This window comes from Pistacia vera, unplaced genomic scaffold (genome assembly GCF_008641045.1).
Source record: "Pistacia vera cultivar Batoury unplaced genomic scaffold, PisVer_v2 Contig459, whole genome shotgun sequence".
NCBI lineage: Eukaryota > Viridiplantae > Streptophyta > Magnoliopsida > Sapindales > Anacardiaceae > Pistacia > Pistacia vera.
Genome location: NW_022196289.1, coordinates 570249 through 582637, shown reverse-complemented (window position 1 = coordinate 582637; position 12389 = coordinate 570249). Strand labels below are relative to the sequence as shown.

Sequence of the window (12389 nt, the reverse complement as noted above, 5' to 3'; positions counted from 1 at the left end):
CTCTCTCACTCTCACAGCAGCTCCTTCCTGTCATGTTTCTAGGTAACCAAACAAAACAGAACTTAGCCTCTTAATCTAAGTTAATTAACTTATCAAAAATCAAAGCAAAACTTGCATCTTTTTATAATACATTACCTAAAATAATCAACAATTCATATAGAAGAAAGGAGAGAAAATCAAACTAACTAAAATTATAATAAACTCTTTTGAATGACGAACTTTCAATCAGAATTCAGGAGATCGCCGATCGAAATTGGAGAAATTAATGGAAAGATCCGACAGGTCCCCGAAGCTCCTATCCAAATCTGCTCTCAAACTCGAATACAAGAATATGACTATACGTGTTGAATGAGAGAGGGTTTGAATTGGAGTGAGATATATAGGTGGTGAGGACTCAGGTTTCTGATTCTAGAGACTTTGAAATTTACTTTTTGAACAGGAAAGCGAAAGGGGTGTCACAACTGGTTTTTATTGTAATCTTCTTGACAGGTTCTTTTCAGAAATTCCGAATACACCCTCCATGCTTGGAAATGTAACATCTGCTGAAAACTAGTACAATGCATACACAATAACAATAGAAAATTGGGCCCAAAGTTTTCTTTTCATTTCAATTCATATGTCTTTTATACACAAAGAGTACTGTTTACAAAAATTCATTTAAAAGACAAAATAGGGGAAACAGTGTAGCTATTGCTCCTCGCTTGCCGACGCCCCTCCGACCGCCTCAACACCTAGAACCTGCATCCACAAAGGAAAATAACGGGGTGAGCACAAATAATGCTCAGTAAGTAAAACCCTCTAACTGTCTGTCCCCGTGTATAACTCTTAATTCTTTCATTTTTCTAATTCTGTTTCTGTTTCTGTTTCTACTAAATACCATGGCCTCATCTTACCGGAGGTACGGCCGGATGGCGTTCACACAGCACCATCACACTCTCNTTCCCAAAAAAGTTAAACAGTAAAATACCCAAAAACTCTCATTTTTGGGAATACTATTTTCAGTATTATTCAATTTTTTTTAAACCCTCTAAATTTGTTAATTTAATTAAATACCCATAAATATTTTTTTTAAAATTACAAAAACATCCCAACAATCCACATTTACCAGATTCCGGCCACCACCGCCGGAAAATGGCCATAATCTGGTAGGATGGCGCACTACCGGCTGAATCTGGCCGGTAGTGCGCCGATCTAGCCTTTTCCGGCCAGATCCACCTGAAAAGGCCAGATCTTTGGCCGTAACAGTCAGTCACGATGGCCAATAAACGGTCGTCGTTGACCATCAACAACGACCGTTTGTGGGCCGTCGTTGAGAGCAAATACGGCCAGCTCTGGCGGTTGATGGCCAGATCTGGCCGTAGATCTGGCCTTTGCCGGCCAGATCCACCGTGGATCTGGCCAGAAAAGGCCATATCGGCACATGACCGGCAAGATCCAACCGGTCATGCGCCCATAAGGCGACTCCGGCCACCTCCGGTGGTGGTGGCCGACTGGGGGTGTTTGAGGGTGGGTTAGGGGTATTTTTGTTAACTTTTAATGTTTTATTACAGGGGGTATTTTGTAAAAAAACAAACATATGGGGTATTTTATTAATTTATAAATCCTACATCATAATACCCGCCCAATTCAACTTTTTTTTTAACTTTTTTCAAAAAACTTTTCCCAAAACCCCCAAATTTTGAACCAAACGGAGCCGTTATAATCCCCAAAATCACTCTTCTAACCATTACCAACTATCAACTCAGTAGTATATAAACCCCCTTAAAATCATTGTAAAAGATTAGAACCCTCAGAGTTAACAACTTTAAAATAAGAGCTTATTCTTGTAATCACAAATACAATAATAAGATAACAATAGAAGTAAGTTTGACAGTTGAACGTGCTGAACCGCTTTAAAAAGTACATGGGCATTAATTATCATCAGCTTTCTTTTCTTTTGCTAATTATCCCTAATTATGCAATCATTATATCTAATTCCTTCAAGGTCAATCATATAACTCTGGTTGTTGCAAGATTTCGTAATAACAATTATTTTACAAAATAATGAAAATGTACTCATTATCATTTTCAAATATTATTTTTACGCAATCACAATAAATGTATTTTCAAAATTTGAGAATGCAAAATTAAATTTTACATTTTCTTTTTTTTTTAATCCTTTTTAAAATAGAAACACTAAAAATATTTATGAACACCACTTATCAACTCTTTGAATTAAAAAAGAAGAGGGGGGAGGGGGGGGGGGGGGGCGTTTGGAAGATGGGGGGATTGTTATAGGTAAATAATAAATAAGAATTATATAACTACTTTTTTTTATAACATATGAATAGGAAATTGGAAAAATAATTGGTGTTTTGTATTATTTTGGATATGATTTTTGAAAAGTAAGAGTTGTGTGGTTATATGAGGTAGGATTTAAAAACTAATAAAAACACTCCCTAGTTTGTTAACTTAGCTAACACCCTTACAATAAAACATTAAAAATGAACAAAACACCCCCACCCCCATTAAATGTTGGCAGTCGGCCACCACCACCGAAGGGTAGCCAGAGTTGTTGTATCGGTTGGATCTAGCCAGTCATATACCGATATGACATCTTTCGGGTATATCCATCGTGGATCTGGCTGAAAAAGGCCAAATCTGGCCACGTTAGGTCGACAATGACGGCCAAAGATATGGCCAAAGATCTGATATTTTTTCAGTAAAATCCATGATAGATCTAGTTGAAAAAGGCTAAATCGGTGCACTATCGGCCAGATTCAACAGATAGTATGCCATTATACTAGATTTCGGTCACCTTTCGATGGTGGTGATGAAATCTGGTAAATGTGGGTGGGTGGGGGTGTTTTTGTTAATTTTTAAATTTTTTTTAGTGTTTAGTTAAATTAATAAACTTATAAGGTTTAAAAATAATTAAATAAAGTAGAATAAGATTTAGGAAAAAAAATATATGGTTTAGGTAGGATAGGGATAGATAGTGCCAATAGTTATACAATATGTGGCACCTTAATGCTTAGTGTCATGTCACATGTAACTGCATGGCATTGGATGATACATGTCAGTGACATGTGTAGCAAATGTGGCAATCAATCATTGGCTCCCAAAATCTATATAGACAGCTACTTCATTTGTAAACCTACAACTTCACCGGATTGTGAAGCTTTGATATTTGAGAACATAACTCTTGAGCAAGTTGTGATCATAATTTATTTCCTCTTTATTTCATATTTTTATAATATTTTACAATACTTAATTAGCATGATGAACAAGTTTGGTACGTCTAGGCTATCTTACGCTATTAGTATGATGATCATTTTTGGCACGTCTTAGCTTTATTATCGTTATATATTTTATTTATTAATGATATGTTTAATTTATGTATGTTCGTTATAATGACTAGTTTTATTAGTATGTTCGGTGGTTGTCAATATTACATCATAATATAAAGTTAACCATTGTAATAAATGAAACATGTATTTTATAAGTTATAATTTTCCCCTTTATATAATTTATTATTTCCTTATTAATTTTCATTGAGTTTCATATTTTGATGAATAAATTTTGAGTAATCTTACACTTACAACCTGATTCACAAACTTTCTTCCATAATCTCTATTTGGCATCTCGCAATTTATTAACTTGTAAATTAGTCTCGTATGCTTGTTATGGTTCCTGTTTTTCCTTTTTCAAGTTGACACGTTGAGTTTGTGAGAGAAATTTTTTAAAATTGGTTTGTAAGTAAATTTTTATTGATAAATTTTATTTCAAGGGTAATAAGATTTCCGAATGAATTTTTTATTTTTTATGCCACACACTCAGAAAAAGTGGACTTAGGATTTAGGAAAGGAAACACTTATCTTTGTAGGATAAGACAAAGTTTTAACTTTCATAGTTACCTAAATTAAAATTATAGGAATATGATATATGCATGTGGTGTCTTTGACATTAGTCTATAAAGGAACTTGATGAGTAATGTAACTCTTGACATTTGTAAGGCAATAGCATGATGTCCTTGTATTAATGCAAATGCTCTAAAATTGTTGCCCTAAAATTGAGGCCGTTTTCGTTTGCCAACATTGATGGCAAAATACACTATATAAAGCCCATATCCTTCAATTGAAAAATCACATCCAAGAATCTAGTTTTGTAACAAGAGATAATAGTTTCTATTTAGCCCATGCATTTCTCTTACATCTTTTTCAGCCTCTATACTTTCAGCTATTACATTAAGGTTCTTGTTGATGCGTGATTCTAACACCAACTAATCGACACGTGTGTAACGTTGATTGGTCAAGAGGCACACATGATTATGGATAGAAAATGTGAAATGAATGCAATGAGAGCTTTTTAAAGTGGTTCGGATGCTAAGGTAGCAAGTCCTACGTCCACTGATTTGTATTAGTACTGACTTTGTCTGCCCCACAGAAAGTCAGAGACTCCTCCTCTAGGTGCAAGGAAACGGTCTTCATTTATTATCGCTAACCGTTTGCAAGAAGCAGAAAACCCTCCAGCAGCGTCCACAAACCCATTTCCTGGAGATTAATATCTTACTAAATTAACAGGTATTCAATTGCCTTTATCACTAAGTGCATCCTCTAGCTATTAGCAAAACAGGACCAAATTGAAAAAGTAAATAACTGCACATACTATGCCTTCATATTTGATACCAATAAAGTTGCAGAAATAAATTGAAATAAAAAATTGAAAAAAAAAAAAAAAAAAAAAAAGATTCCCATTCGCAATACAACTAAAAAGCTCATGGCATTCTGAGCATGAAGCAAGGTGAAAGATATATGACCAATTCAATGCCGCTAGCAAGTTGTCAACCTACTCTTGCTACCAAACTCAAGCTATAGCAGTTAGCAATAATCAATTGTTTGAGAAAGGGCTACAAAGCGACTATATAAAACAAAGGATTCTTCTTTAATCAGAGATTTTGTAGTTGAAGAAAATAATGTATCTGAAGAACCATATGTACATATACCTACAAAAAAAAACTATGTTATGCATCATAGTTAGAACAGCGAGCTTCGGGTGAATGTTGAAGTAAACAAGTAAATGAATCATAGACAATGTTGATGCAAGCTATAGATACCAGAGTCTACTATATCACATAAATTGAGTTATCCATTAGCTGTAAAACATGTAGATTATAACAAGCCACAGCAGGCATTCAACTGTGTTAAATTTTCTAATGCCCCCGATTCAATTCCTACTCTGAACTGTCATTAAATGAGGTTGCAGTTGGCTATCCGGCACGGTCTTGAGGATACCAATACAATATAAACAATATGAACCCACTAAAAACCATAAATTGAGCAAATTGAAGCTTGCATCTGCAACCCCTTTCCATGAAAAATGGCATCTGACGCCTAAAATGATACAACAACCAATAACCGTGTGATCATGCACCCAAAAATTAAATAATATGTAGCTTGTAGGAAAATCTTTTAACTCTCTCATACAAAATCCTACGAAACCCAAAACGATTTGACTAAAAAACAACAAAACCATGTCAAAAACTCTAATTTGAAGGTCTACACAGTCTAAACTACCAAATGGTCTGCAAAAAAAATGCTCATTTTCTATGAAGTCAGTCTCAATTCGATACTTAAAACTTAAAAATAGATAAAAGAATTATATTTTTTTACAAATAATCCTTATTTTCTATAGATTCCGTATCAATCTGTGGATTACAAAACTTGAATAACACAATTAGATATATAGCTTAACATTAATTATGAAACTTACTTTTTACTTCAATGGCGGCGAAAGAGAAAGCTTCAAAAGCCACGATCTATATGTGACAGGAATTTGCCTGAAAGCTTCAGATTGAAGAGAGATTTGGCAACTTAGCGATTCAAAATCGTGAGTGTTCTGACTTGCAGAGGGTGCGATCGGGAGAAATTCACCCTTGACACTGAAAAGTTTGATTTATAGTAAATAAGGCTGAGTTGAAAAAAAAAAACCAAATTATAAGGACTTTTTAAAAATAACCCACCTCAAATATTTTGTACTCTTCATTATTTTTTCTGTTTTCCAAATAAGATATTTTTTTTATTATTCGTTCCTCACTCATCACAATATTTCACCTTAATTGTTAAAAAAAAAAAAAAAGAAAAAAAAAATACCAATCCCATGTTTACTGTTTTCATTTTCAAATATTATTTTGTTCGTTGTTTTCATTTTCAAATATTATATGTGCAAGAATGTGCAGATAGCTCAGAACAAGCAATAGTCAGGAGCAAACTCTAGCTTGAAATAACTTGTGAGACGACAATCATATGTAAGTGAGCTGCGGACAAAAGTATGGCGAACTATCCGATTATCTTTCAACCGTGGATAAGTCTTTTCTCCTTAGACATTATACCCTAAAATCAGACATTATCTCCAAATTTAAGGGAAAATCATGGGATCGATTTCACCAATTAAGTTGGCTTCGTTTGGTTCAAGATTGGGAATACTACTCTTAATATTCCCAAAAAGTTAAACGTAAATACCCAAAAACTCTCATTTTTGGGAATACTATTTTCAGTATTATTCATTTTTTTAAACCCTCTAAATTTGTTATTTAATTAAATACCCATAAATATTTTTTTTAAAATTACAAAAACATCCCAACAATCCACATTACCAGATTCCGGCCACCACCGCCGAAAATGGCCATAATCTGGTAGGATGGCGCACTACCGGCTGAATCTGGCCGTAGTGCGCCGATCTACCTTTTCCGCCAGATCCCCTGAAAAGGCCAGATCTTTGGCCGAACAGTCAGTCACGATGGCCAATAAACGGTCGTCGTTGACCATCAACAACGACCGTTTGTGGCCGTCGTTGAGAGCAAATACGGCCAGCTCTGGCGGTTGATGGCCAGATCTGGCCGTAGATCTGGCCTTTGCCGGCCAATCCACCGTGGACTGGCCAGAAAAGGCCATATCGGCACATGACCGCAAGATCCAACCGGTCATGCGCCCATAAGGCGACTCCGGCCACCTCCGGTGGTGGTGGCCGACTGGGGTGTTTGAGGGTGGGTTAGGGGTATTTTTGTTAACTTTTAATGTTTTATTACAGGGGTTTTTTGTAAAAAAACAAACATATGGGGTATTTTATTAATTTATAAATCCTACATCATAATACCCGCCCCATTCAACTTTTTTTTTAACTGGCGGGGAGAGGAAAGGTTTTCGGTAACGGGGCCTTCGGAAAATGGGTGGGGAAGTGCGATAGCTTTGCAAAAGACCCCTTTTTTTGCCCTTTTATGAGAGAGATGAAGACAGGAAGAGAGAGAGGAGAGAGGCTTTCGATCTGGCCATATTCTGGTGCCGGGTTCTTGCCTAGTGACTGGAGGAAAAAGAGGGAGAAGGAAGGGAAGAAGAAGCAGGGAGACAATCAGAGAAAGATAAGAGACAGAAAGGGGAGAAGAAGACGAAGGATAAGATATTGGGCATATTTTTTTAATATTTTATTAATGTAATTTTTTTAACTTTTTTTATTATGCACAAACCTTAAAGCACAAAAAGTCAAAATTAACCCCACAAAAATGATAGAATATCGATAATACCATTTTAGTTAATAGATTTACTAACTTATTTGGACGGAAAGTGGGTATTTGTCATTTCAAAACCTTTTGGATATCAATTTGTCTTTAAAGCAAATTCTGGATAGGTGTCAGTCGTTCCCCCAAATTTTGAAAGCAAACTGATTTGCCAACGGTGTTGATAGTGCCATATCATATGCCATGTCAGCTGTGTTTATTGAATATCTATTATTTGACTCTAGCTTTCCTAAGAAGCACTTTGCAACCTATCACAACATTTGTGCTAAAACGAGGAATTAAGAGACACCACGTAACAATGCCGATTCGTCCATCACAACACATCAGTTTGAAATAAAGTTTTTAAGAGTAGCGTTACCATAAAAGTAGATGAAAATGACAATACCAACACAACTGCTACATTAGTTTATAGTTCATATAAGAGTTTATAGATATAGGATTACTGTAACAGTAAACAATTTCAACTTGGACGATACCTTCTTGATATCATCAAAAAGACATATTGATCCATCACAGCTACAAATAAAGGTAACCTCGGGAATTAGTTGATGTGCGAGTAAACTATCCCGAACACCCTGGTCATAAAAAAATTAAAAAAAAAGCCTGCCCAATCAAACATAATTTCTGATGGCATCAATTATTATGGCACAAATGATATGTTGTGCAACAGAGACATCATTCTGCCGCAAAAGGTCAGAAAGAGTCGAGGATTAAAACATTTGAATGATCAAGTAACACTACTTATGAACAATACCGAAGCATAGGCATCGCAGACGTAGAAGGTCACAAAAAGGTCTTGAGATCAAATTCATGACACATAATATGGTGTTGCTAAGGAACACCACATACAGTCGAAAAACTTGGTACTCAGTGAATAATAGGGTGAAAAAACTATTTCAACAACATAAAAAACAGAACTGAAAATTCCAAATTTCATATCATCTCCATTCCCACACCTTAACAATGTTAATGAGGCTTAAAATACAACCCCTAGTGGTTCATTATACAAAAAAATGTTTACTTGGAAATAATTTCTTGAATTTTCTGAATGGAATTCTTCCGCAGACCTTTTCACAGGTTCCCCTTTTTGCAATTTGATTTTAAAAGTCCTGCAACCAAAAAACTCATCAGAAAAAAAAAGTACACTCAAATTGATTTTACCAGCATGAATTTGATTCAGGTAACAAGCACTGAAAACTCTGTAGCATGCAGACTACTAATACACAGGAGACAATAGAGAAGACAAGAACTCCAAAAGAAAGTGATAGCAGAAACAAGGGTCAAGAATAAAAGAATAAATCAAGGTAGCAGACAGAGTTTTTGTTAAAAAAAAATTGAATAATTAACTCTTCTTCTGGTTAGAGAGAATCTCCTAATCGTTATCCACTCTATCATTCCTAGGAAAAGAAATCCATGATTGGACATAAGAGGTAGAAGAGAGATTGACTTTTCGATACCATCTAAGCAACTGGTCACTGCAGTGTCATTATATTGTTAATTCTTCACTCTACGCTCAGTTTGGAAGTATATTCTAATCCCAGCTTAATTATTTCATAAATAACCAAAGAAACAACAACTGCATATTCCAATAAGCCAAATGCCTACCACGTCTTGCCAACTTAACAAACAATTTTTGTCATAACACTTAATATAAAATTGTATTTTGCTACTCTAAACAAGTCTAACCTTGGTTTCAGAGTTTCAGTCTAATTTAAAAAATTACAGCTCAAATATCACAGTCGACAAACACTGGCTTTTCATTTATTGTCTTAACATCTTTAACACTTCAATGGCAACTTGACAGCAACCTTTTCAGATCAATATTAACATGAGTATTAACATAAGACAATGCCAGCCTACAGAAAGGAGATGGGCTACCCATAACCAATTTTGCATTTTAAAATGGTAGAAAGGGTAGATAATAAATACAGGTAAGACACTGGAGCTAGACTAAATTATGTGTGCTTACAGGGATCTTACCTTGTGAAGAATCACCCAGATACCAATTTTACAACAATACAAATCGTATTGAGGAGTATAAGAGGAAATCTCATATACTGGGTTGCATAAATGAGACCTATGATCTGTCCCTTTAATGACTTTGTCTGCCCCGCAGAAAAGTCAGAGAAACTCCATCCTCTAGGTGCAAGGAAGCGGTCTTCATTGATTATCGCTAATCCGTTTGCAAGAAGCAGAAAACCCTCCAGCAGCGTCCACAAACCCATTTCCTGGAGATTAATATCTTACTAAATTAACAAAGTATTCAATTGCCTTTATCACTAAGTGCATACTCTAGCTATTAGCAAAACAGGACCAAATTGAAAAAGTAAATAACTGCACATACTATGCCTTCATATTAGATACCAATAGAGTTGCAGAAATAAATCGAAATAAAAAAAATAAAAAATAAAAGATTCCCATTCGGAATACAACTATATAAAAGCTCATGGCATTCTGAAGCATGAAGCAAGGTGAAAGATATGATGACCAATTCAATGCCGCTAGCAAGTTGTCAGACCTACTCTTTGCTACCAAACTCAAGCTATAGCAGTTAGCAATAATCAATTGTTTGAGAAAGGGCTACAAAGCGACTATATAAAACAAAGGATTCATTCTTTAATCAGAGATTTTGTAGTTGAAAAAAATAATGTATTTGAGAAACCATATGTACATATTACCTACTAAAACAAAACATATGTATGCATCATAGTTAGACAGCGAGCTTCGGGTGAATGTTGAAGTAAACAAGTAAATGATTCATGGTACAAGTGTTGGATGCAAGCTATAGATACCAGAGTCTATCTATGCACATAAATTGAGTAGTCCATTAGCTGTAAAACATGTAGATTTATAACAAGAGCACAAGCAGGCATTTAACTGTGTTAAATTTTCTAATGCCCCCGATTCAATTCCTACTCTGAACTGTCATTAAATGAGGTTTGCAGTTGGCTATCCGGCACGGTCTTGAGGATACCAATACAATATAAACAATATGAACCCACTAAAAACCATAAATTGAGCAAAATTGAAGCTTGCATCTGCAACCCCTTTCCATGAAAAATGGCATCTGACGCCTAAAATGATACAAACACCAATAACCGTGTGATCATGCACCCAAAAATAAAAAAAATAAATAAATAAAACAATCCAAGTTCTAATCCTAACATGTAGCTTGATAGTAAAATCTTTGAACTCTTTCATATCAAAATCCTACGAGGAACCCAATACGATTTGACTAAAAAACAACAAAACCCATGTCAGAAAAACTCTAATTTGAAGGTCTACACAGTCTAAACTACCAAATGGTCTGCAAAAAAATGCAATCATTTTCTATGAAGTCAGTCTCAATTCGATACTTAAAACTAAAAAACAGATAAAAGAATTTTTTTTTTTTTACAAATAGTCCATTATTTTCTATAGATTCCGTATCAATCTGTGGATTACAAAACTTGAATAACACAATTAGATATATAGCTTGACATTAATTATGAAACTTACTTTTTACTTCAATGGCGGCGAAAGAGAAAGCTTCAAAGCCATCGATCTTATGTGACAGGAATTTGCCTGAAGCTTCAGATTGAAGAGAGATTTGGCAACTTAGCGATTCAAAATCGTGAGTGTTCTGACTTGCAGAGGGTGCGATCGGGAGAAATTCACCCTTGACACTGAAAATTTGATTTATAGTAAATAAGGCTGAGTTGAAAAAAAAAAACCAAATTATAAGGACTTTTTAAAAATAACCCACCTCAAATATTTTGTACATCTTCAATTATTTTTTCTGTTTTCCAAATAAGATATTTTTTTATGTATTCGTTCCTCACTCATCACAATATTTCACCTTAATTGTTAAAAAAAAAAAAAAGAAAAAAAAAATACCAATCCCATGTTACTGTTTTCATTTTCAAATATTATTTTGTTCGTTGTTTTCATTTTCAAATATTATTATGTGCAAGAATGTGCAGATAGCTCAGAACAAGCAATAGTCAGAGCAAACTCTAGCTTGAAATAACTTGTGAGACGACAATCATATGTAAGTGAGCTGCGGACAAAAGTATGGCGAACTATCCGATTATCTTTCAACCGTGGATAAGTCTTTATCTCCTTAGACATTATACCCTAAATCAGACATTATCTCCAAATTTAAGGGAAAAAATCATGGATCGATTTCACCAATTAAGTTGGCTTCGTTTGGTTCAAGATTGGGAATACTACTCTTAATATTCCCAAAAAGTTAAACGTAAATACCCAAAAACTCTCATTTTTGGGATACTATTTTCAGTATTATTCATTTTTTTAAACCCTCTAAATTTGTTATTTAATTAAATACCCATAAATATTTTTTTTAAAATTACAAAACATCCCAACAATCCACATTACCAGATTCCGGCCACCACCGCCGAAAATGGCCATAATCTGGTAGGATGGCGCACTACCGGCTGAATCTGGCCGTAGTGCGCCGATCTAGCCTTTTCCGCCAGACCCCCCCTGAAAAGGCCAGATCTTTGGCCGTAACATCAGTCCACGATGGCAATAAACGGTCGTCGTTGACCATCAACAACGACCGTTTGTTGGCCGTCGTTGAGAGCAAATACGGCCAGCTCTGGCGGTTGATGGCCAGATCTGGCCGTAGATCTGGCCTTTGCCGGCCAATCCACCGTGGATCTGGCCAGAAAAGGCCATATCGGCACATGACCGGCAAGATCCAACCGGTCATGCGCCCATAAGGCGACTCCGGCCACCTCCGGTGGTGGTGGCCGACTGGGGTGTTTGAGGGTGGGTTAGGGGTATTTTTGTTAACTTTTAATGTTTTATTACAGGGGTTTTTTGTAAAAAAACA

The 12389-nt window shown here is 35.4% G+C and overlaps 1 protein-coding gene across 1 annotated transcript; it reads right to left on the bottom strand.

Annotated features, from left to right (window-relative positions):
* Positions 1-8359: 8359 nt before the first annotated feature.
* LOC116144894 (immediate early response 3-interacting protein 1-like) lies at positions 8360-11102 on the bottom strand. Its single transcript, XM_031430312.1, has 3 exons — positions 11051-11102; positions 9533-9780; positions 8360-8661 (listed from the first exon to the last, which is right to left on the bottom strand). Exon 2 carries the CDS (start codon positions 9775-9777, stop codon positions 9544-9546), a length of 234 nt encoding a protein of 77 aa, XP_031286172.1. The 5' UTR covers positions 9778-9780; positions 11051-11102; the 3' UTR covers positions 8360-8661; positions 9533-9543.
* Positions 11103-12389: the final 1287 nt, after the last annotated feature.